At 42.1% G+C, this 21,987-nt stretch overlaps 1 protein-coding gene across 5 annotated transcripts in view; it reads left to right on the forward strand.

Annotated features, from left to right (window-relative positions):
- The window catches only part of asic1b (acid-sensing (proton-gated) ion channel 1b), a 198,388-nt gene that overhangs the window by 165,497 nt on the left and 10,904 nt on the right, over positions 1 to 21,987 (forward strand). For 4 of the 5 annotated variants that reach the window (XM_053867455.1, XM_053867453.1, XM_053867456.1 and 1 more), the window contains 5 exons: positions 7,156 to 7,306; positions 12,529 to 12,656; positions 15,886 to 16,036; positions 20,413 to 20,469; positions 20,922 to 21,075. In XM_053867455.1, the coding sequence (XP_053723430.1) occupies positions 7,156 to 7,306; positions 12,529 to 12,656; positions 15,886 to 16,036; positions 20,413 to 20,469; positions 20,922 to 21,075 (641 nt within the window). Of the gene's footprint in view, positions 1 to 2,751; positions 3,381 to 7,155; positions 7,307 to 12,528; positions 12,657 to 15,885; positions 16,037 to 20,412; positions 20,470 to 20,921; positions 21,076 to 21,987 lie in introns of those variants that run through there. The other variant, XM_053867457.1, reaches the window with a different exon arrangement.

Consider the following 21,987-nt stretch of genomic DNA (forward strand, 5'->3'; position numbering starts at 1 on the left):
GCATGAAGCTCGATTGATCGCAAAATTCCATCATTTAGTAACCAACAACTGTGATTGGTTGACTGGGCTGCAGAGCATCATGGGAAGTCACCATCACTGAGCTGGCTGTCGAGGGCGATGGCACCTCATATGCGACTTCCTTTCTAGTGCTGGCCAAACAGAATTGGAAATAAATCAGAGAAACTGCAGTTACTTCAGACAGTATTTTGCACTCATTTTGGTCAAAGAGCCAGACTCCAAGTCAGGTCCCTGACACCTGACATCAGGTAACAGTTAGAGCCAATGATCCTCCCCACATCCTCATCTTAACCTCAACCCCACCATTTGAATGTCTGGAAATGCCACAGGAAGGGAACATTTAATTCAATTTCTGGATCCAAACTTGTCAATATGGGACACATGAAGAGTGAGAATGTGTTGCACCTTCTGTTAACACCTTCTGTGCCACACTTCACTGCTCAGTCTGGTCGGTTGTATGTGAAGACCTGTTGTCACTGGTTACAAGCGCCTTCCGTATTCAGTGGAAGCAATTCTTCTGCAAAGTTAACACGATCAAAAATGGCAACATAGTGTCTGTCATCAAGTTGTTTTCTTTCCAAATTGGACCACTAATTTACTCACTGTGGGCTGTTTTTGTCGGTCACGTCATTCGCCGCATCTTGAGATGAGTAGCCTCTGGCAAAATTTCACACTTCCCACTGAGCAGTCTTGGATGAAATTTGGAATTTGAATCTCAGACATTTTGAGCCAAACAGACTTAAACAGACTGACCTGCGAGAGAGTCTACGCCAGGGGTGTCCAAACTTTTTGCAAAGGGGGCCGACCTTGGCTGACGTTCTTTACGTACAACAACAATATATTTAGACAAATTGTAGAAGGCCATTACGTGTTTCACATTTGCTGTTTTATTATAATTTCAACAATCTTAAGCATGTGTTGTGGGTCATTTGAAACATGCATATCACATGCAGCTGAATATTCACTAAACTTTTTTTTTTTCTTAAACAGAAGTAATTGTACTCTTGAGTGCAAATTACATTTGAAACATGAAATATATCACCATGGCAGTTCAATGTTCAGTGAAAGGTTTGCAATGCTCTGCGATCAGTGCTGCTACCTCGTAACTAGCCTTTGTAGCGTTCTCTTTTGACTCTCGGGCTTTTGCGAAATACTGCTGCTGTGAGATTAAACTAGCTTCAAGTTGCTTCATTTTCTCGCTGCGTTCCTTCCCTGTAATCTTGTCATACATGTCAGCATGTCTCGTTTGGTAATGTCGCTTGACATTGAACTCTTTAAAAACAGCCACTGTCTCTTGGCAAATGAGGCAGACGCAGTTGGTGCGTATTTCAGTGAAGAAATAGTCCAATTTCCACCTATCATTGAAGCGTCGGCCCTCGCAGTCAACTTTCCTTTTGTTGTTTATTGTCGCCATTTTAGAAAATTGGGGGTAAAGCGTCATACACAGTGATGTCGCTCAGAGTGCTGCTGCCCTCTAGTGGGTAAATGAGTAACAGCATTTAGTGTGTAAGCTACTTCATATGCGGGTAGCAGTACTGCTGCTGAATTTAATAAGTCTATGTGTGGGCCATACATTATTGATTTTATGACAGAGGCTGCGGACCGGATGATATTTGACCACGGGCCGCATTTGGCCCACGGGCCGGACTTTGGACATGTCTGGTCAGTGGTACAGTGTGGAAGACCGTGTAATGTGTTCAACAGGATCCAAGTTATCAACAGCCATCCTAGAGCATTGCTGGATTAGTTGGTGTTAACGTCCTTTGTTTAGAAATGCTGAGTTACCTATTGTAACTTCAGTTCTATGAATACGTGCGACGCCCTCTAACGGCCTTCGCTATTGGTTACCTCCGCTCCCAGCACCCTGTGGTAACCAATAAGGGCAGAGTACGTATCACATAGAATGGAAGTAATGTGTATTAATTGTTGGAGTTGGAGTTTTTGTGCATTCATATCCTTGTGGTGAACCACATAAAAACCTGTATATGATACATCAAAGGCACATTTGACCAGTACTGATAAAAACCCACTGTTTCCTCCCACAAGGAAGTTACTCGATATTCTCAATCTGTCGCTTTCGAACATACTTCAATGAAGTTTGATGCATAATGGATTTCTGTTGGAGTCCAGGTCAGGAAATTCCCTTTCGCCCGGAGCAAACGTAATTCTTGAGTCGTGGAAGGCCTTTTATTGATTTGATCGCAAGCTGTGTTTCTATAAATCACCGTCTCCCTGAGAAGGTATGTGCCGCCACCGTGCTTTTAAAGGGTTATCCTTCCCTGGACAACTCACCTCTTTTTGAGGTGAAAAAAACACCTAGAAACCTTGCTTGTCACTTGATCACTCAACATATTTCCTCCACTGATTGGCCCCATTGTAATTATCTCATTAAATTAATTGAAACTCAGGAGTGTCTACTAACAATCCCTGACATGTCTGTTCATCATGTTCCTCCGCTCTGACCGCCTCCATCACAGGCACTTTTCTCTGTTACTCAGCAGCAACATCAAAGCATGCCGTGCTCATGCTTTCATCCAACAGTTCCCTTGATCATGGCTACACTTGTTTTGGGGCTGTTCAACAATAGATGCTAAAGAATGGGATATATTTTATGGTCACGATAACAAGGTGGAAGCTACAAGAATGAGACACTGCTGCAGTGTTAGGACTATGAGAACGGGGCCTGTATTTACACCGTCTTGATTGTCAGATTTGGTATATTTGTTTTAATGTTCGTGACGTGGAGCGGGACCCAAGTGCAGTAATGGAAGAGTCAGAGGAGGCAGACAGCGGGTCGAATACAATAGTTTAATACAACAATACAACAAAAAGCCTCACGAAAATGGGCAAAATAAGCTAAAGTCTAAAATCCGAAGCATCAACGAACCGGAATGAGTCCAACATGAAGTGTCACCAAACCGAGGAACGAATGCACACATACACAGTTTGTAAATAGAGAGAACAAACATAATGAACAGTGAAACACGAAGTAACTACAGTCGTCAAAATGAACTCACAACCAGGGAAAAGCAACAACAAAGAGAAAACCAGGAGGCAACACGGAGCAAATAGACAAAGGAAGGCAAAAGTACAAAACAAGCACCAGGGTTTTAGAAAGAGTGAACAAAAGATAAGTCAACAAACGGATAAATAAACAACGGAACAAGAGCAAGCAAGGAGATCCAATTTACTATGGATACAAGTGACTCGATCTGGTGCACGTTGCTGGAGTCCAGGTGACTTTATGCACAGATGATGAGGATAATCAACTCCAGCCGTGTGCCACAAAACAGAAAGGAAGGAAGGAAACAGAAGACGGGAATTACAGAAACCAAAATAAAAGCGAACCATGACAATTTGAGGTAATAATATTATTGTTTCAAAAAATGTTAAAAAGTGAAACCTAAAATATTTTCCTTGACAACATTAGCATTTCAAGTTGAATGTTTAGCTTTTTCTTTCTCTTTCTTTCTTTTTCTCTTTCTTTCAATTTAAGTTTTACCTCACAAATGAGAAAGTCTGCTTTTGCTACTCTTGACTGTGTTGCACACATACACACACATTTGTAAAATTGAGAAAGTTTCAAATAACTTGTGTAGAACCTGTTGGCAACAGTAAAGTTCAGTCTGCGCGAGTTACCGTTAGCATTTAACAAAACTAGAACACGACTGACAGGCTGCGTGGCTGACAGACGAGAGAAAAATGAGCGTCACAGCGACGGAGCACAATGAAGATCATCGCTCCCCAAGGTCACCAGCGGCCCCCACTGCTGCTCCTCACTCAATGCTGTCGACACAATCTCCTCCTGGTTACCACAGCAACTCCAACTGCAGGACTCCTGTAGTCAATCACCACCCTATCAGTCGTGCACGCAGAAGGAATGCAGAGGTGGATTCACACATGCTCCCAAAATACTGTACAGAAGCACTGCCAACGCACCGTCATGTTCTCGTACGAGGTGCCTCACACCTGCAGCCCTGTGGAATTATATCCCTGCAAATATTTTACAGGAAATCACATTTCAGAGTCTTGCTTCTGCATACAATGAATGAAAAATAATGTAAAATGTCACTGTCTTTGCGGTGAAATTTCTGTCGGAGGAATGCAATCTTTTCATCTTGTTAGCATTCGGAGCATTAATCCCAATTGCTTTTATATTGTGAAGAAAAGGAACAAGAAGAACAGAGCTGCTCTCTGGAATAAGCATTCTGTGCTTTGGATTGATGACCTGAATTTAGTAGTCAAGCACCCCAGTCTTTTGGTACTGATGGTATTTGGCTATATTCTAGGAAGGCTGTCAAACTTCCATGGCGCCAGGGGCCAAATTCCATACACATTTTTATAGAGCAATCTGTCAATTGTATGTTTTGATAAGAAAAAGCAGTTTATACTGAATTGGTGTTCCTCTTTGAGGCTAATTTCAGCATCAGGCTTCTTTGTGGTTAGCTTTAAAAAACTGCCACCACTCACTCACTCACAATGCCGGCAGCAGTTTGGTTTCTTTCTTGAATAAAAAAAAAAAAATCATCCACTTCCCACCTTTCATCATACTCTCTTTGATCTGCATCAGTTTTTCAGAGTTTCCAGATTTATTTATTCTCGACATTTATGATCTCCAGCAGCTAATGATGTCAACATGCTTGCTGTTTTTAACTACACATTTATACTGTATCTTATTTCATAAAACAACACAGCAGGCCAGATTTGGCCCCCGGGGCTTGAGGTTGGCACAAGTGGTTGGAAAAGTAAGTGGAGCAACATGAGAAGCCAGGTTTCATCGCACTTGGACATTGAGCAATACTGAATTACCTAGAAAGCCGCTATCAATAAACGGGAGTCCAGAACTGGTCCATCAATATGTTTTCTTTCAGACTTTGTGGCTCACATTTGTATCACAAAAGCTTTGGAAAAAAATAAAGCCAGTAGTTTACTTTCACAGGGTCTGCTTTTGTTATCTGCTATGCAAAAAAAAAAGTCTTGTACAAGACAAATCGGTTGTTTGTGCTTAAATAACAGGCAGCTGTGGGTCTGCTCTGAAAGTAAATCGGTATGAGGGGGAGAAAAGCTGTTTTCCGAACAGAGCCAATAGCGTTGGTGAGCGGTGGTCGGGGATGGATGTGTCCTCCTTTACGTCACACTCTGAAGAAGAATGACAAGCGCTGATTTGATTGTGTGGTGAAGGCGAGTCTGGGCTTTGCGCTTAAGCGACGTTTGTTTTCGCTTCCCTGGAGACACAGTCGTGGAGTTTACAAAGTCACATGTCATATTGTGTTTGATGATTTCTTCCTTTCATTCTACCTCTTTGGGTCCACTGAAGCAACTGATGGATTGGGAATTCCACTCCTCCATCTCATCTCCGTACTCACAGAGGGCAACATGGCTTTTGTTGTTGCTGTTGATGGATGTTTCGTGGAAAAGTCTTACGTATGTGTTGCCTCACAGATAAACCTGGGCTTTTCCAAGGTCTGTGAGGCAGCAGTCGACACAAATATAGAGACCACACCGTCCATGTATTGCAGCTTGTTGGCAGCTCTACTTGTCTTTACTGATTTGTACTTATAAGGGAATAAAATGTACACACTTTCAAGGTGTCCGTACTCTCTAGTGTACAAGGGGTCGGTATTGGGCGCTGTCACCACCATGGTCTGGGTTTAACTTTTAGTTCTTTAAAGGATTCTATATTGGCAGAGGTTTGATCTGTATGAGTGCTTTTCTAATTTTGTATATGGTGAGATCAGATTGCTCCTGTGCTGGCATGTGTAACAGAATGTAACAAGTCAAGAAGCAACTTTCCACCTGAGAAACGTTGAAGTAAAGGGGGAAGTTTTAATACTTATTGACAGTGAAAACGTATCTTACTGTATAATCATGAGAAGTGAACCTCACTCCAAGCAGTAGCCGTCTTGTCCATGTCCATGCGTGCAATTTAGTTCTGCAACATTTTCATGTCATTTAGTTATTATTCACTTTATTTTGTGATGTTTCCTCACTGTGGAGTTTAAAAAATAACATTGTTTCTTGTTATTCTGAGTTTTAACAGCCGTGGTTTATTGCGTCCTTTAAGTTACTCTGGATAAAAGCATCTGCTTAATGACCATTAATAAAATCTTTATAGTTTCACGCCTGACTTGCTGCATATAGTGTTGGCGACCAAAAAAACCTTTCTGCCAAATTCAAATTTAGATGTCTGCGGCACTCTTGAACATCATAACTATAGAAGCATATAAAACCTGTCAAATAAGTCCGTGTTCCACTTGCATTTCCTGAAAACTTCTAAAATTCATTCAACTGTTTTTGAGTTGTTTTGCTAACAGACAGATCACCTCGTGGAAATAGCAGCTAATGCACTTTTGGAATGCATCCAGTTTAAAAATGGAATTCAATGATCATGTATAAATAAAAAAAGCCACTGCTTAGCTTAATTTGGTTATATTTGTGTCCTTCAGTAAGACTGACGTCCAGATCACTCATGGACTGATGGTCCTGCGGTGTTGAGATGATTGAAGAGTCGACTGCATGTGTGTGATGCAGTCTTCATGGTCACTCCCTCTGCTGTTGCACGGCCTCTCTGTCGCAGTCAGCAAGTTGTTCTTCCTCGAGTGAAAGCTTATCTTCTCTTTATTCCACGCATGTGAACAAAGAGGCTGAGGAGGCAGACAACGCTCATTTCAGATATTGCTTGGCTACTCTTATCTCCATTTCTTGCGCACAGAAGTCTCCTTGTCTCCCTGTCTTTATTTCATTTCCTCACAAATGTCAGAAGGTTAATAAAAAGTTAATTGATGCTTTGATGGGCGACTGGCAATCATGCAGCTAGACAACAATAAAAGAAGCGGTACACGTCGGAGACATTGCTGTCCCTTTCAATTTCCTATATGTCTGCAATTTGATTACACAACCATTAATCCACTGGCAGTCATGTTCTGTCAATAGGCCGGGCCTTTCTATTGTGGAGTCGCCTGCAGCGGCTTCCGTTTTCTGCTTTGTGCTGCCTTATATTCCCAGCACAAAGGTCTCGCCACATGCTTGCATGTGTGTTTTTGTCTCCCAAAAACTACCTCTGAATTTTGTGTACCTGTTGGAACACGATTTGGATGATATTATTTTGTATGACAGTTTTTCTCTCTCTCTCTCCAGATATTCACGCGCTATGGAAAATGCTACACCTTTAATTCGGGCCAGGACGGACGACCGTTGCTGGTGACCATGAAGGGAGGGATGGGCAACGGCCTGGAGCTCATGCTGGACATCCAGCAGGACGAGTATTTGCCGGTGTGGGGAGAAACCGGTAAGCTGCTCGTCTGAAAGCTCGGTTTGAGACGTCTTTGCCTTTAAGCGTGAACTCGACTTGAAAGGATAATCAATTAAAGGCGACAATGTTTCCTAACATCAGTGGAAATTTGAGATCACTGGGATTTCCCCCAAATCCCTTAGACTTTAGCACACTCGCCGCACACCCTTTGATGTTAACCTTAAATTTCATTCCAGCTGAATTATTAATCACTTATTATCCAGAAACATCCTTTGTCTAGTTATTTACTATTTAAATGCTTTATGCTAATGCTAACCCGAGGTTGTGTCAGCTTAATCTGCTTCATTTAGTCATTCAGGTTCGACCTTGGATAAATTCAAGGCACTGATATGAGAAGCTGCAAGACTTCACTTTCTTTGTGGGCAGTCGTGACCTGAGGCTTCCAAGTCCAGCGAAGGCTGCCTACTCGATTGCTCATCTCTAAGTGAGCTAAACTTACAGTAAACGTTGAATTGCCACTTAAATCTTCCTTTTCAAAATCCCTGACTCTGATTCTTATGAGTGCTCAACAAAGTGTCTAGACAGTTGATGAATCCCTTTGTACCTCCGACACACTTCATTGGAATTTTCCATTTTGTCTAAGGTAGATGAGCATCCGTTTCGTGTGTGGCTGAGACAAAGTCAGGGAATCTTAGTTATGACGGTTATTTCGACCGAGAGCCATTGACAGAGCCAGACACCGCAGTCAAATGAGCCACATCTGGCTCGCGAGCCGTAGGTTCCCGACCCGGATGGAGACAAATGTCTCTACTTGCGCAATGTGTTCGGGCTGCTGCCTTGTAATGATGTCGGCTTTTTAAAAATTTTGTTTTGAGTAAAAGGGACTTCAAATGAAGGACTCGATTCCACTTTCCACCTCATGTGAAACATTTCCATCAGGAAAAGGCATTATTTGTCCAGCAGGTCTTTTCCACGCATTTGTCCGTTCTACTCACGGGTCTGTAAATGGGCTCATTGTGATTGGCTGACATGGAATACCTGTTTCGTTGCTGCATATTTTTGCTATAAATGTATCTTCTGTGGTGAGTAAAAGTCTACTGAGAAGGCAATTCTGCAATGGAGAAAAACTGAACTTGTTAGCCAATCGCCATTGATCCGTCATCAGACCACAAAGTGGAACGGTTGTCAAATGACCCGCTTGACGCTTGTTCATATATATATATTTAAAGTTCCATTTATCATTAAAAAAAGGTTTCTTGGAAAAACTGCAGGACCTTATGTTGTTGCACGGAAACGTCACATAAGCTGACACATTTTGTACCTACTGTACAACCAAACTTAATTTAGACTTCTGCTTTTCTGACTGATTTTGGAGCCATTATGAGGTTCAGAGAGCTCCATTTTAACTCAATTGTGTGGGCTACTGAGGTTTCATAAACCCGCATTCTCATTTTTTGATGCCTCTAGGGGACACTCTCTGCTCAATGAAAGGTCATTCGTTTAAACCACCAGCAGAGAAATTAAAATGGTTGCATAAAGTTCATCGCACTGCTCTAACACCAGCATCATCGCTCTAGCGTTTGATGCCTCACGCTAAAACACAGTCCCCAGATACGTCATTCACACATGCTGTAGACTAATAGGTAAATTTAGAAACTGGTTGAAGCATAAAGAATTCATGGCAGTGTAATTGTAAGGCAGTGAAAAAGGCACTTATGTTTGTGCACAATGTTGCGGGAACATAATCCAGGCTTGATTTATTCATGATAAAGAACCCAAATAGGATACTTGTTTACAGGGATTTGAACTACTTGATGTCACCTCTGGTTCCCTTGCTAGCCTGGCACAAACACGTTGGCGTGAGTAGAAGACGGAGGCTTATTGCTGGTAATGGCTGGTGTGAGCGGCTGAGTGGTGGTGGGGGAGATGATGTAGTCGGGCGAGACAGAGGGCAGAGAGAGCCGGCGCGCCTGGAGAGTCATCACGTTGGTCTAAGTGCTGCATGCAGCGAGACGGAGGGATCCCTCCAGGGTTGATGGCCACATTCTCATTCTAGTCTGCGGCTGAGACAACAATCAGCTGAATATCCGCGGTGATGACCGCTTCTTAAACTGTCAGAGGGATGAGTAGATGGATGTAACACAAATCGACAGAGGGGGTGGAAGCTGCTCGACTGCAGGCTGACACTGTCTGACTTGTCAGTAACAATGCTGCTGATAGTCCTCCATGATGCTGGGTTGTATTTGCAGGTGGTATCTAGATTGTGGGGGGTATTTTCCAAGCAATATCAGTGCAGTGAGCCAGATGAGCAGCCAATGCCACTGATGGAGCTTTCAAGCTTTCAATCTTGTTCCATGTATGAAGCTGTTGAAAAGGCACCACGAGGCTAAAAGCAACCTCCAAAGTCTTCAGAAACCCAAATCCATTATTATCGTATGTTCTCTCCAAACATACAAAATCAAAGTGAAAAAAACGACAGATTTGTATGTGAAGTCTATTTACAGTTCAGGTTACATGCAACTGCAGTGCTACAAAATGGGAGGGCGCAATGTTATTGCGTTACAGGAAATAGTTGTCGCATCGAACGCTGAAGTTGAAAAATCAGAGCCTAGATTTTGCAGTGACATAGGTAGAGTGGGAAAGTTCATCAACATGCTGAGGAAATGAAATAGTAGAGAAGCTGATAGCTGTCGTGTAAGGTGTCCAAAACTGCTTTCGATCTACTTTCATAGTCAAAAAAGAGCTCTCGAAACCATCGTGTTGGCCTTCCACTTTAGGCGTTAGACCCACCCTGAGCCAACCCTTTAGATGAGACTTGAGAATAGCGGGAAAGTCGCTTTGGTACCTGGAATGCAGCAGTCACTCTGGTACCAGTTGCAGTAGCTCTGAACACAAAGTTAGACCTCTGTCTGTGGTGTAATTACTAGAGTATTAGATCAATACAGTTGAATGGTTAACATGGTCGGTCATATGTTGGTGACTTGACACCTTTTTATTGGATGGAAAGGACACAGAGCAACAAAGAAGATTTCGATGGAAGATGTGACAAGGGACATGTTTTTTTTTCTGAGATGTCACTGTGGTTTGCCACAGACAATTTCGCTTCATTCCTACTGAAGTGCAATGACTATACATAATTGTGTAGTGACATCAGCCATCAAGCCAACAACCAACTTCTCAGTGTTGGATTTGTGTTTTTCTCCTTCTTGATCTGAAGTAGTGACATGGATGCCTTTGCTTTGAGCATGTTGCTTGTGGTCCCCGCAAACTCTCTATGCACACTCTCATGATCACTGGCTGAAGTTTAAACTCCAAGACTGACGTCATGAAAGAGGATCACACAAGCAGCACTACATTTTCTTATGTGTCAACATCCAAGACAGCTGCTTTATTTCTGCTGCTGCACTGTCATGGTCTGTTTTATTGAACAGCCTGAAAGCCCTCCAGTTAAAGTCCAATATATGGCCATTAAAATGTCTGGGAAATACATCCTCAGCCTCCAGGCCTCAGCAGGCTCTCAAATGACCTAAATAAAACATGGCCCCATCCTGGTTTTATCAAGCAAGCGATTCCAGGTCATTGCAAATGTGACATGACCGCACACGTTGGTTTGCAGTCAGCGTGTCGCTGCGATGTTCTCTGGCTTCGCGATGACAAAGACACATCTGCTTTGTTTAAAATCCACTGTTAAGTCGGCGGGAAAACTGTCTGCTGCATTGTTTCCGCTTTCATCAGCGCTGCCGAAGGGAAAAAAAAAGACTTTCAATTCTTTTTTCAGCATTTGTATTTTGTTTTTTAGTAGGTTGGTTGGGGTGGAATATTAACAAAAATAATAAAACAACAGTAAGTAAGAAAGCCAACATCATATAGCATACAAAGCGTTCTACACCAGGGGCCACCAACCTTTTAACAACCGCAAGCTAATTCCAAGGGCACTGTGTGACCCAAAGGGCTTCCATTGGTTCAGTACACACTCCTGAAATCACGATAAACAATGGATGATAAATTATATTCCTCTCAAGTACTAGTCTCATTCCTTAGTTTTCCCAATAATTATCAATTGTGTAACAAAAAAAATCACAAAATAAAATCATTACATAAACATTTTACTCCCTTGGTCACTACTCGCCGCCCCTATTTGATGCAGTATTGGAGGAATTCAATATTCTAATTTGCATTTTGCTTCCGTTTCTTATTTTACTTGTGCCTGCCGCAATGAATTCATTTCAGAGTGCAATAATCTGACTTGCTCATAATCAAGTTAGGTACAGATATTGTTATTCAAAAAGTAATTAAATCTACACAGAGTCGAAATAAAAATCTCTTTAACCTCTGTGTCTCCAATGTAAACTCATGGTTAACAGCAGCCAGCTTCATTAAGATAAGAGATTAGATAAATCGATTTTTCTCTGCAGGAATTACATTGCCACAGCAAATTAAATAAAGTGGTGAATGGAGGAAACACAGTTGCACATACACAATGTACATTTGAGAAAATAAAGGTGTAATGAAACTACCTAAAGACACGAAAACAGAGCTTATATCCAACAGCTCCATTTTTGACCCAGGAAGTGACTTGCATGTCTCTAGAGTAAAATAAATGAATATAGATCCTCTAATACTTGACATGAAATGACAGCACCACTCGATGTAAGAGTACAGTTTGCTGATTTAAAAAAAGGTCACTATGAGGAACACCACAACACAGTACGACAAGTTACGGAAATCTGATCCATAAAAAAAAAAGAATAATTAATTTGACTTTTCTGGTTTACCTGGATTTAAGAAGGTCAAAAGGGGCATGTCATTCATTTGTATGGCTTCCACCGTTGCTGCCCGTGTGCCTTATTTTGACGTTTTACTTTTACTTAAAAAAAATGAAAAATGAAATGATGTGACCACAGTGACAAAATGCATTGTAATGCCGTGACATTGTTGCTACCAAGAGGTATAACTCCAGACTACAGCTAAAACAAATGTCACTGCTGGCCAAGAGGCCAGTACAACACAGCAAGTGAACTGTTTTTGTTTATCAGATTGTGTGCCGTGTTTTTATAGACATGTTAAAAGTATGTAGGATGTTTCAACAATCGCGTTCTTGAGAGACAGCAGGGATTAATCTGCTAGTTCCTCCATCGAACATTACTTGTGTTATTTCTTCTCCGACGTCCTCTGTTTTCGCTTCTGTGGGATCTCATTACACGTGCATACAAGTCATCGCCCTCATCCTCACCGGCTGTATCCGCTCTTGCCAACAGACGAGACGTCGTTTGAAGCCGGGATCAAAGTTCAAATCCACACCCAGGATGAGCCGCCGTTCATAGACCAGCTGGGCTTTGGAGTGGCACCGGGGTTCCAGACCTTTGTCTCCTGTCAAGAGCAACGGGTACGTCTTGGGACTGACGTCTCAACCCAAACACCACATGGCCAGGGGCTCACTTCCCAGAGTTTTAGTCTTTCGACTTCATTTGCAAAAGCCAGGCGTTAAATCCACAATCAATCATTGAAACGCTGCGCCTTTATGGCTCACATTTAGTTAACGTGACGATGCACTTTACATTTTGTGACCTGAACTCACATCGAGGGATTTTCATTCGCATAATAATCATAAATTATGGCGCTAATGATTTACGTCGCGCTGGAATGGGGGCAATACTCCATGCATTAAATGAGGGCGGGTGGGGCCATAAAACAGCCTCTGTGTGTTTTCATCTCACCAGCGCATCACTGAGTGCTCACGCAGCAATAAATGAAGGGCCACCGCTGTGATTTAGGGACCTGCATTTTTTACAATTTGTTGTGAGGAGCTGGAGGCAACTGCCTGTGGAGAATACTGGATGTGGTTGATTGTAACTCAAAGCAATGCGCAGAACAGTAGTTACACACAAACAAATACTGTATGTAGTCCAGAAATGAGAGTGAAAACCCATCAGGTAAAGTGCTATAAAAGAAATCATCATGACATATTTAGTGGTGATGCTGAATTAAATGAGGACGCTGCTATATTTCAACTAAATTAGTGCTTTTTTTGTGAATTCCGTCTCCTCCGTTAAACAATTTGCATTTAAATTTGTTCAGAATCTGAAGAGAGAAGCAAACACCTGATGAAATGATTTAGCGTCAGGTGCTTGTACCATCACAACAAGGTTTGCGGGGAGCTCTTTTCACTTTGCTGAGCTAAAGAAAGAAGGAAATGTCTGAGAGTACCAAGCGTCGCAGGACGCTGGGGAACCTGGCTGCGATTGACCACACAGTCAGAACTGGACAAGCAAGCTGGAATTAAGGAAATGAGACACTCAAAGAATTGTTATTTGCAGATTCTTTGATCGTTTTGGCAACATGCTATACCGCGACACTCAAAACAAACGAAAATAGAAAGCAGGAAGCCATTTTAAATTATGAATCTTCATCAGAGCAACAGTCTCCTGGCTTATGATGCACACTGGTGCGGTCGGAGGGAGAATGACTGCATTCTCCTTGAATAGCAGATTAGCAGAAAGAGTTTTTGTCTATTAGATGACTGTTGAACAAATTGCAACCAGCATTTTCCGCTTAATAATGTGGTAATAACTCTATAATGACGTGAATAAGCAAAATGAGGTGATGAATTGAAACTCTGAACTGTTCTACACAGCTACAAAAACAAGAACTTTTACTTCTGCACCTGTTTTATTTCGTTTTTCAGCCAGTAGATAAGAGTGTTGTCCAGGCGTTTTTAACTAGTCCGGGTAAGAGTGAGCAGCTTGGTGGTCTCTCTCACTGTCAGTGACAGTCACAGCATGGGTTTGAGTGAGACTCAGGCTAGAAATGTGAAGCAGCACACCCAAACTAGCCTTCTGAAATATAATCTCATTCACTCAACATCAAACATATTAAGCAACACTACTCTCAGTTTGTCACGCTCCTCATTGCTGAAACCGTCTGCATTTAGCAATGTTTTTCTGTCAATATGAATGCGCTTGGTAGCTTCTCAGGGACTCTTTATTTAGTTGCACTGACCATCTAATAGCCATTGTACTCCAAAATTCACAAAAACTGGGGCCACTCTGGTAAATTTGCCCAGTGTTTGGACGCTCCAGGAGCTTTGGGGACTACCATAGTGGCCATTATGAAAGCCCTGGTTCTCTCCTCTCAGGTGGTGAGCGACTTATCCACATCAGATACAGAGAGTTATATCAATCTTCAATGCTTGTGTCAAATCATGTCAGCAGCACAGGATCGGTAAAAAAAGGGGTTAAGGAATAACAGTTCAGGGGCCCATGTGCCGCCCATTGAAGGTCAAGGGTGTAGAGAATGGTGGGAAGCACCATGACTGGATCAATGTTGATAAAAATAGCAGGACCCATGAGATCACTGCGTTTCCCCAGTGAATCAGAAGATGAAAATAGCAACATTTGTCACTCAGTGGGTTACCAGAGGTAATGTCCTCCTCTGCAGGAACGAACAGTTCAGCTGAAGAAATATTAAAATAAGGCACCTGCATAGACATGCATGAATAGTGAAAAATGTATAAGCAGCAGGAGAGAGAGGGATTGTTGATGCTAATGAAAATGCAGCAGCAGGTGGAGAAATCAGGGGGGACAGTAAACCTGCAGACACGATCGACATCCAATCCACCATCTCACGCACATTGAAAACCCAGTCGAAATGTGAAAAGAACTGAAAACCAGAACACAGTGGACGCCTTATAAAAGCAGTTTGAGGCAGATTAGCAGCTGGTGTTGTTGTTGTTGATGAAGCCTTTACAAGGTCGACCATTCAAAGGTCACGGAAAACAATGGGTCTCCACAGACATTTCGTTTTCAGATGTCGTAAGCATAAGGTGAAGGCTGAATGAGTTTTCAGAAAACAAGAGGGAAACTTTGGTCCCCAGCCAGCAAGCCATCATTTATGATCCTCATCAGAGATAAAGGACAGCGGGGAGGAGGTTATTTACGGGCTCTGACAGACATTTGGCCTGAAAACATCCTGGGGAAAAAAAGTTTTGCTCTTAAGATCCTTGGAAACTTGTAGCACGAAGGAGCCCTGGCTTCCACGTCAGGCACCTCATTTGAACTCCTCAACTGGACCTTGAAAGTCAAACCCAGAAGCACTCATTTGTACCGATATATATATATATATATAGATAGATAATAGGCTTAAGTGTTTTTTTCTTCCAGGCCCAAGGTCTTTGGTACATTCCCCAAATGGGACTTAGAGCAGAGTTTTCTGTGGGTTCTTCTATTGAGGCATGCAGTTGCACTAGTACGAGTTTGAATCTCTCAATACACCGATGTGTTACCGAGGAAACGAGACTCCTGTGATGAAGTTGTTTGGAGCGTTCCAGTAACCCATTCTCAACAGCTGATTCTCTTCATCTCCTGCTCTGTGCAAGTGGGCAGTGAAGTGAATGCTCAGAGGGAGCACAAGAATAGAAGTGGAGGAGATAAAACTCCCACCCCATCCACCTCCATTCAAGCGCCCCCTCCCTCGCTGTTCCAGGCCACCACTCCTCTGCTGAGAGTCTAATAGCGGTGTAACAAGTTCAGCGGTTGCCTTATTGACTGGAGATTAAATGTTTTTTTTTTCGTTAGAGGTGGTCTCCATGATCCTCAAGTGTTTTTCATCCCCCTCAGCTGACGTATCTGCCTCCACCGTGGGGAGACTGCAAGGCCACAGCGATGGATTCAGACTTCTTCAGCTCCTACAGCATCACAGCGTGTCGGATCGACTGTGAAACAAGATATCTGGTGGAGAACTGCAACTGCAGGATGGTCCACATGCCAGGTAGAAGTCAATGATTTGGTTCTCCTTCAGCCCTGAATCAATGTACTTGGGCCATATTTGGCCCCAGGGCCTTGACTTAGACACCAGTGCTCTGTTTCCATATTGTATCATCATTTTTTAAAAATGTATTTATTTTTGTCTTATTGCTTTTGGCATATTTTAGAGTAGTAGTTCTTAACCGGTCTGGCTTTAAGGTCCACCACCCTTCAATGACATGCTGTGACCCAATAAATTTCAAAAATTACCTTTATTTCATATAATATACATCAAAGAAAACAAATATAATGTTAGAACCTTATAATAAACACAAGCAGGTTTCACTTATCCAGGAAATGGCCTGCCATTTTGGGGTTCTGACACTACAGTTTATTAATTTTACAGGCTCATTTCTGGCATGTCCACTATCATTATCACTCTGCGCCTGTGATTTTCTGTTCCACGAGGTTTAAACATGAGTTAGGTGTTTCTAAATATACGGCAGTGGAAAAACCCCATGCATCCTGCGGTGGTAATGGCACGACTACTAAAGTTTAATCTGATGATGTCATGGTTCTGTTTTTTTATTTATTTATTTTCAGTTTTGATCACATTATCTTTTATTTGTTGACTTTGACACCGACAATATGAAAAACTGACATATTGAAGTTTGGCAGTTTTTCTTGGAAACAATGTACAAAAATGTATTGTTTGTATTTGTGTGTGTTTGTCTGTATAATGCAGCCACACCTTCTGAAATACAAAAGGTGTTTCATGGTCATATTTGAGATTGTGTGAAACTGAAAACATCTTTCCACCACTGTAGTTGCCCAATAGGAATAAAAAATATTTGTTGTGCGCCACAACTGGTAATAAGAGTGTAATTGCAAACTGTCATAGAAACTGGGTCTCCGCAGTCCAAGGGTTTGTTTATGAGGAAGTACTGCGAGCAGTGTCTTCATGTGGTAATATACACAATGAGTAGTAGCACACAAACTGATCGAGATAATAGTAGCATGGCTCGGGGGTGCTAGCACAGTTGTTAACATTGCAGCTAATTCATTTGGCTGGTTAAATTACCCGATTACCCGACTTTGCTGTACTCAGTTTGTGTTTGTCCTGTAATAACGCTGTGTGTGTCTCTCTGAAGAGAATCAAAGTGCTCTTACTTGAGGTCACTGTTGTCACCAATATTGGAGCTGAGATAAGCAGCCGATCCATACTCGTGCTAATCTGAAATCGCTGTGGATTTAACGCAAGCCTACAGGTGGCATCCACCTCGTGTTCCCCGTCTCGCCTTGTTTGTCGCGCTTATCTCCTGGAAAATAATTTCCTGTTCATCTTTTCATTTACTGCCCACAGTAATGAAGTGCTGGGCTGACTGGCCACCAGATGGAGGCCTGCAGAGTGGGTGAGAGCATGAGCTTAGTCATGAAGTCCACGTGTGGGTTGTAACGGATGAACTCTCCTCTTTTTTTTTTTGTCTTCTTTATTTCACTTAATATTTTTGCCAGAAGATCTGACACACATGGATGCAGCCTAGCAATGAGCAGATGGAGCATTTGCTGTTTGGTGTTCTGCTGGTGGCAAGCAGGGAGCAGATCATTTGCCAGATGTGTCCTCTCCGTAACAGCATGGAGGGGAAAGGTCTCCTTGGATTAGTGGTTAGACACGTTTAATTGATTGATTTAGTTTAATGCCAAAGCAATATTGTCGCCATTGTCCCTGCTTCAAGTGTTTAACCCCAGTATTTGGTTTAGGGCTACTAATTGTTGGGAATATCGACGGCTGGCAACAAAGATCGTGGTAACTGTCCGCACATCCCTTGTCTTGTTGTGGAAGATCGTCAACAGGACAAATGAAGATTTTAAGTTTTAAATTTACCTTAGGAGAAATACAGCTAAATACAGATATTGTTTCGGTAGTAAAAAGTCAGGTCCTTGTGTTTGAACTGTGAGTGGTTGTTTCTTTTATTTGTTGTTTCATTTCTTCTTCATTATTTTGTCCCAAATCAATATATTTTCGTTTCACAACATACAAATGATCTTGAGAAAACTGCAACTTCATGTTTCTTGTCATGGCAAATACGAGATCTGAAATACCAACAAGCCACTACACAACAAAAACAAGACACACGAAATGTTTATCAGAGGATGTTTTTGTTTTGAGTTGGAGTCACAACCTGTTTTTCAGCTGAGGAAGAACACCAACTCACCATCTTCAAAGGAGACGTCCTCCTGTTTCTGTTTCTGAATCCACCTGACAACTAATATCAGCCAGGTAGAGACGGCAGATGAGGAGTCGTCACTCAGTGAGCGAGAGACAGAGCTGACAGCATCAGACTATTTCAGGAGACTTCACAATATCACTTCTTGTAAAACAGTGGGTTTTGCTTAGAAAAGAAAATTTTAAAACCTCTATTTCGGGAAAAAGCTATATTTTTGGAAATCTAGAGGAAAACAAAGCTTCGAAACGTTTTTGAAACATGAAACATTTATGGCAACAGCTTTGCTCAAATCAAGTTCAAAGTTTAAGAAACAGGAAGTAACACATTTCACAAAGTCAGCGTGTTCTCTTTCAGCTGGACTTGAGTTTTATGTTTTCTGTCTATGGAAAAAAGTTTTCTAAATTGTGCTTGAGTTGACTGAACTGAAGTTGACTTTTAAGGTGCTCTATATACCAAGTAACACACTGGTCGTCATAGAGAAGACCGAGTGGCATCCAGTGTTGAAAACACTAGTTAAATTCAATTACAACCAGACTGACAGTCGACAAGTCGCAACGATCTTAGCAACTATACAGTGTTAAGCGTTGTTTTCAAACCGAATATTTTACAGTAATTCAATCAAATGCAGTCAAACTGTGTGCTGAATAGTTTGTTGTCCCGATGGTCCCAGAGCCTGAGCAGTTGGCGACTAATCGACTATTAGAGTCCACTGTGCCGACTAATTGTTTGCTGAATTCAGGATTTGTTTTTTCATTCGGAGATAGTGTTGGGGTAGATGGAAGCTGCTTAGTGGTAGTTTGCACTCTCTGAGTTCTTTTCTACCTTGTGACAAGAAGTTTTGTGTTCTTTATTTTAAAATACGTTCGTTGCTGCTCTTTTTTGCTATTCTGCTGGTTTAATTCTGTTTGTGTCTGATGTCGATTCTGTTTGTTGAGTCTCTGTGAGGCAAATCTAATGAATTTTAGAATGTTTACTCACCCCAATTAGAGAGGAAAAAAACATTTTGGAAAAGATGCCAAGAAGATGTTTGATGGTGAGAGGATTACACATCCAAATATTTTTAATGCTGTTGACCTGAGGGAAGTTCTGACTAGCCAAACTGTTGATTTGTGTGTTTCTATTGTTTCATTTTGGATTCCCACGCATGAATAACTAAATTACAAAATTGACTTTTGATTTACATAAAAGCCAAACCTTTATCATTTCATTTGGTTGCTGGACAGGAGCGAGTTGAGATTCTCTTGTTCTTAGGGTTTCTTGTAACCAAGGATCTGGACGACCCACTATTAAAAGTAGTTATAATTTATTGACAGTGCAACAGGTTCATCAATTTCTGTGGCCTCTCTGTTTCCCAGAATCCTCTTTTCTAGTCAGAAGCACATGAGTCACATCATCTGTGATTAACAATGGATATGATAAACATACTACAGATGGCGCTATACTAAATAAAAAGTAAACACTGAAACATATTCTAAGAATATTACAGACTTGATCCCGGAACCCTAATCCTTGAGTGTCCAAACGTTGCTCAACCCTAACCTGAGGCGATACATCAATACTGCCAGAGGAGGATTTTGAAGTAATAAAGTCAAAGATGTCCAGCCGCCTTTTGGACCAACATGTCATATTTGTGTCCCGCAAGAGTATGTATCTAGCATATATTCAATTCAGTACTGCACTGAAAACTAGATCACCACAAGCCAGAGTTGGTGGTGAACCACAGAGGTGCTTTGTTTGGCCATTGGTGTCCAATAAATAAACGGGGCCTTTTTATATTACTTACTGATTGTAATGTCAATTGTGATTTCTTTTGTGAGGACATTTTGGCCTGTCCTCACAAGGTTTAGAGGGTTAAAATGACAGTCACGTCAACATCAACATGACCACACTGACTATAGAGGCTCTTGCTCCATCTCCAGTAAAATGAAATCAAATGGAATATGTTTGTTGTTCATGTTGATGAAAAATTGGAGTGAAAAGTGTTTTCCTCGGGGCAATGTGAGATAAGATAGAAAAATCCTTTTGTCTCACAGATAAGGAATCCCATCATTTCAGCCTCGGAGTTGAGCACAAATATGAAAATGGAAAATTTGGACACAAACAATGAGAGAAAGGTGCTAATAATCATGGACCCCCCTAACTCTAACATTGTTGTCTGTCTGCTTGTCCTCAGGCGACGCCCCATACTGCACCCCTGAGCAATACAAGGAGTGTGCAGATCCAGCCCTGGGTAAGAGAGATAACCCAAACCATTTGTACATGCCGCTCTCAACTGAGCCAGTGATCAGAGCTGATAACAGACAATAGTGTTACCCAGTCTGATGGTGATCCAGCTACAAACCTGTGACCTCACACTCTTTCGTTCGCCGCAGGCTGTTTGTGCATCAGCTGACCCCTATCGGGCTTCCATGTCACTTGTTTGCATCCTTATTGACTTGCAATCTCTGGCTCTTTCACGACATCTTCCTCTCACGTGCCGCCTCAGGGCTGTTGCTGTCTCTCACGCTTAAATCTTTTGTGTAACTTTGTGTGACTCTACATCGCAGCCTCCAGCTTCTTTTCACACTTTATCTTTGATGCCTTTCACTCTGCTGGTGTCTTCATCCCTGATGCGACGATGAAGCTCCGCGTCCTCACGACTTTTCTAACTTTGTTTTCTAACCCCCCGTGCCGACTCTCTAGACTTCCTGGTGGAGAGGGACAATGATTATTGCGTCTGTGAGACCCCGTGTAATCTGACTCGCTATGGGAAAGAGATGTCCTTCGTCAAGATCCCGAGCAAAGCTTCGGCCAAGTACCTCGCCAAGAAATTCAACAAGACGGAGCAGTACATTTCGTGAGTCACATTTTTTTGTATTACAGCAGCCAAAATGTGTCCTTAATCAAAATGGAAAACGTTTTTGTGCATCATTCCCAAGAGCAAATGTTTCACATTTTTCAGCATTTTTACACACTATGTTGCTAAATTTCTGCCTGGCAAAGAAACAAACTTCACCATGTCGGCTCTCCTGGACGGATCCTGGGAGTATGTCAATCCAATCTTACATGTTCTTTGTGGATTTGGAAAGGTATACAACCAGGTTCATATGAAGAGGTTGTGAGGTGTTCAGGGAAGGTGGCATTACAAGCTCTGTGTTGAGAACAATCCCAGTGCGGCCGTAGTAGCAATTATCTGGTGTTTCCTGTGAACACATCAGGGCTTGGCTTGCAAGGGCCTAACTTTAGGTTATGAGTAGTTATTTTTCTTCTGGTTATGACCAACATCTTGCTTACAATTGAGTGCAACGCAGATGATCCCCAGGCTTCACTGGTGGAGGCAGCATTATACGTTTAAGCAGTGTTATAACACAACGTAGAGGAGTGTTGAAGTAAAATGAAGTTGCAAACACTCACAAGTCCACCGTGTTATTCCGCCATTACATTAAACCGTGATGCACATGCTTAACTTAAGACACATTTTCAGGTCATCCTCAGCTCACCCTGGTCCTTCTCCATCCTCCACCCAGTATGGCTCTCCAATGCCTCCTGCTCTCTTTATCCCCACTGCTGGTTATTGCGTGCAGGAATGTGACTCAGACACCCCTACAGTTTCATCCAGTGATCTTCCGACATAGCGTTGAGTCAAGGGAGTTTTTTTAGGTCAGCATCAGATCAGGAGTTTGACAAACAATTTCCGGGGGTTAAAAATGAATGTATTCAACCCTTGAGTAAATAATGGACTCGCTTTAGTCAGGCACTTCCTGTTATC

The sequence above is a fragment of the Synchiropus splendidus genome, chromosome 6, assembly GCF_027744825.2.
Source record: "Synchiropus splendidus isolate RoL2022-P1 chromosome 6, RoL_Sspl_1.0, whole genome shotgun sequence".
Taxonomy (NCBI): domain Eukaryota; kingdom Metazoa; phylum Chordata; class Actinopteri; order Syngnathiformes; family Callionymidae; genus Synchiropus; species Synchiropus splendidus.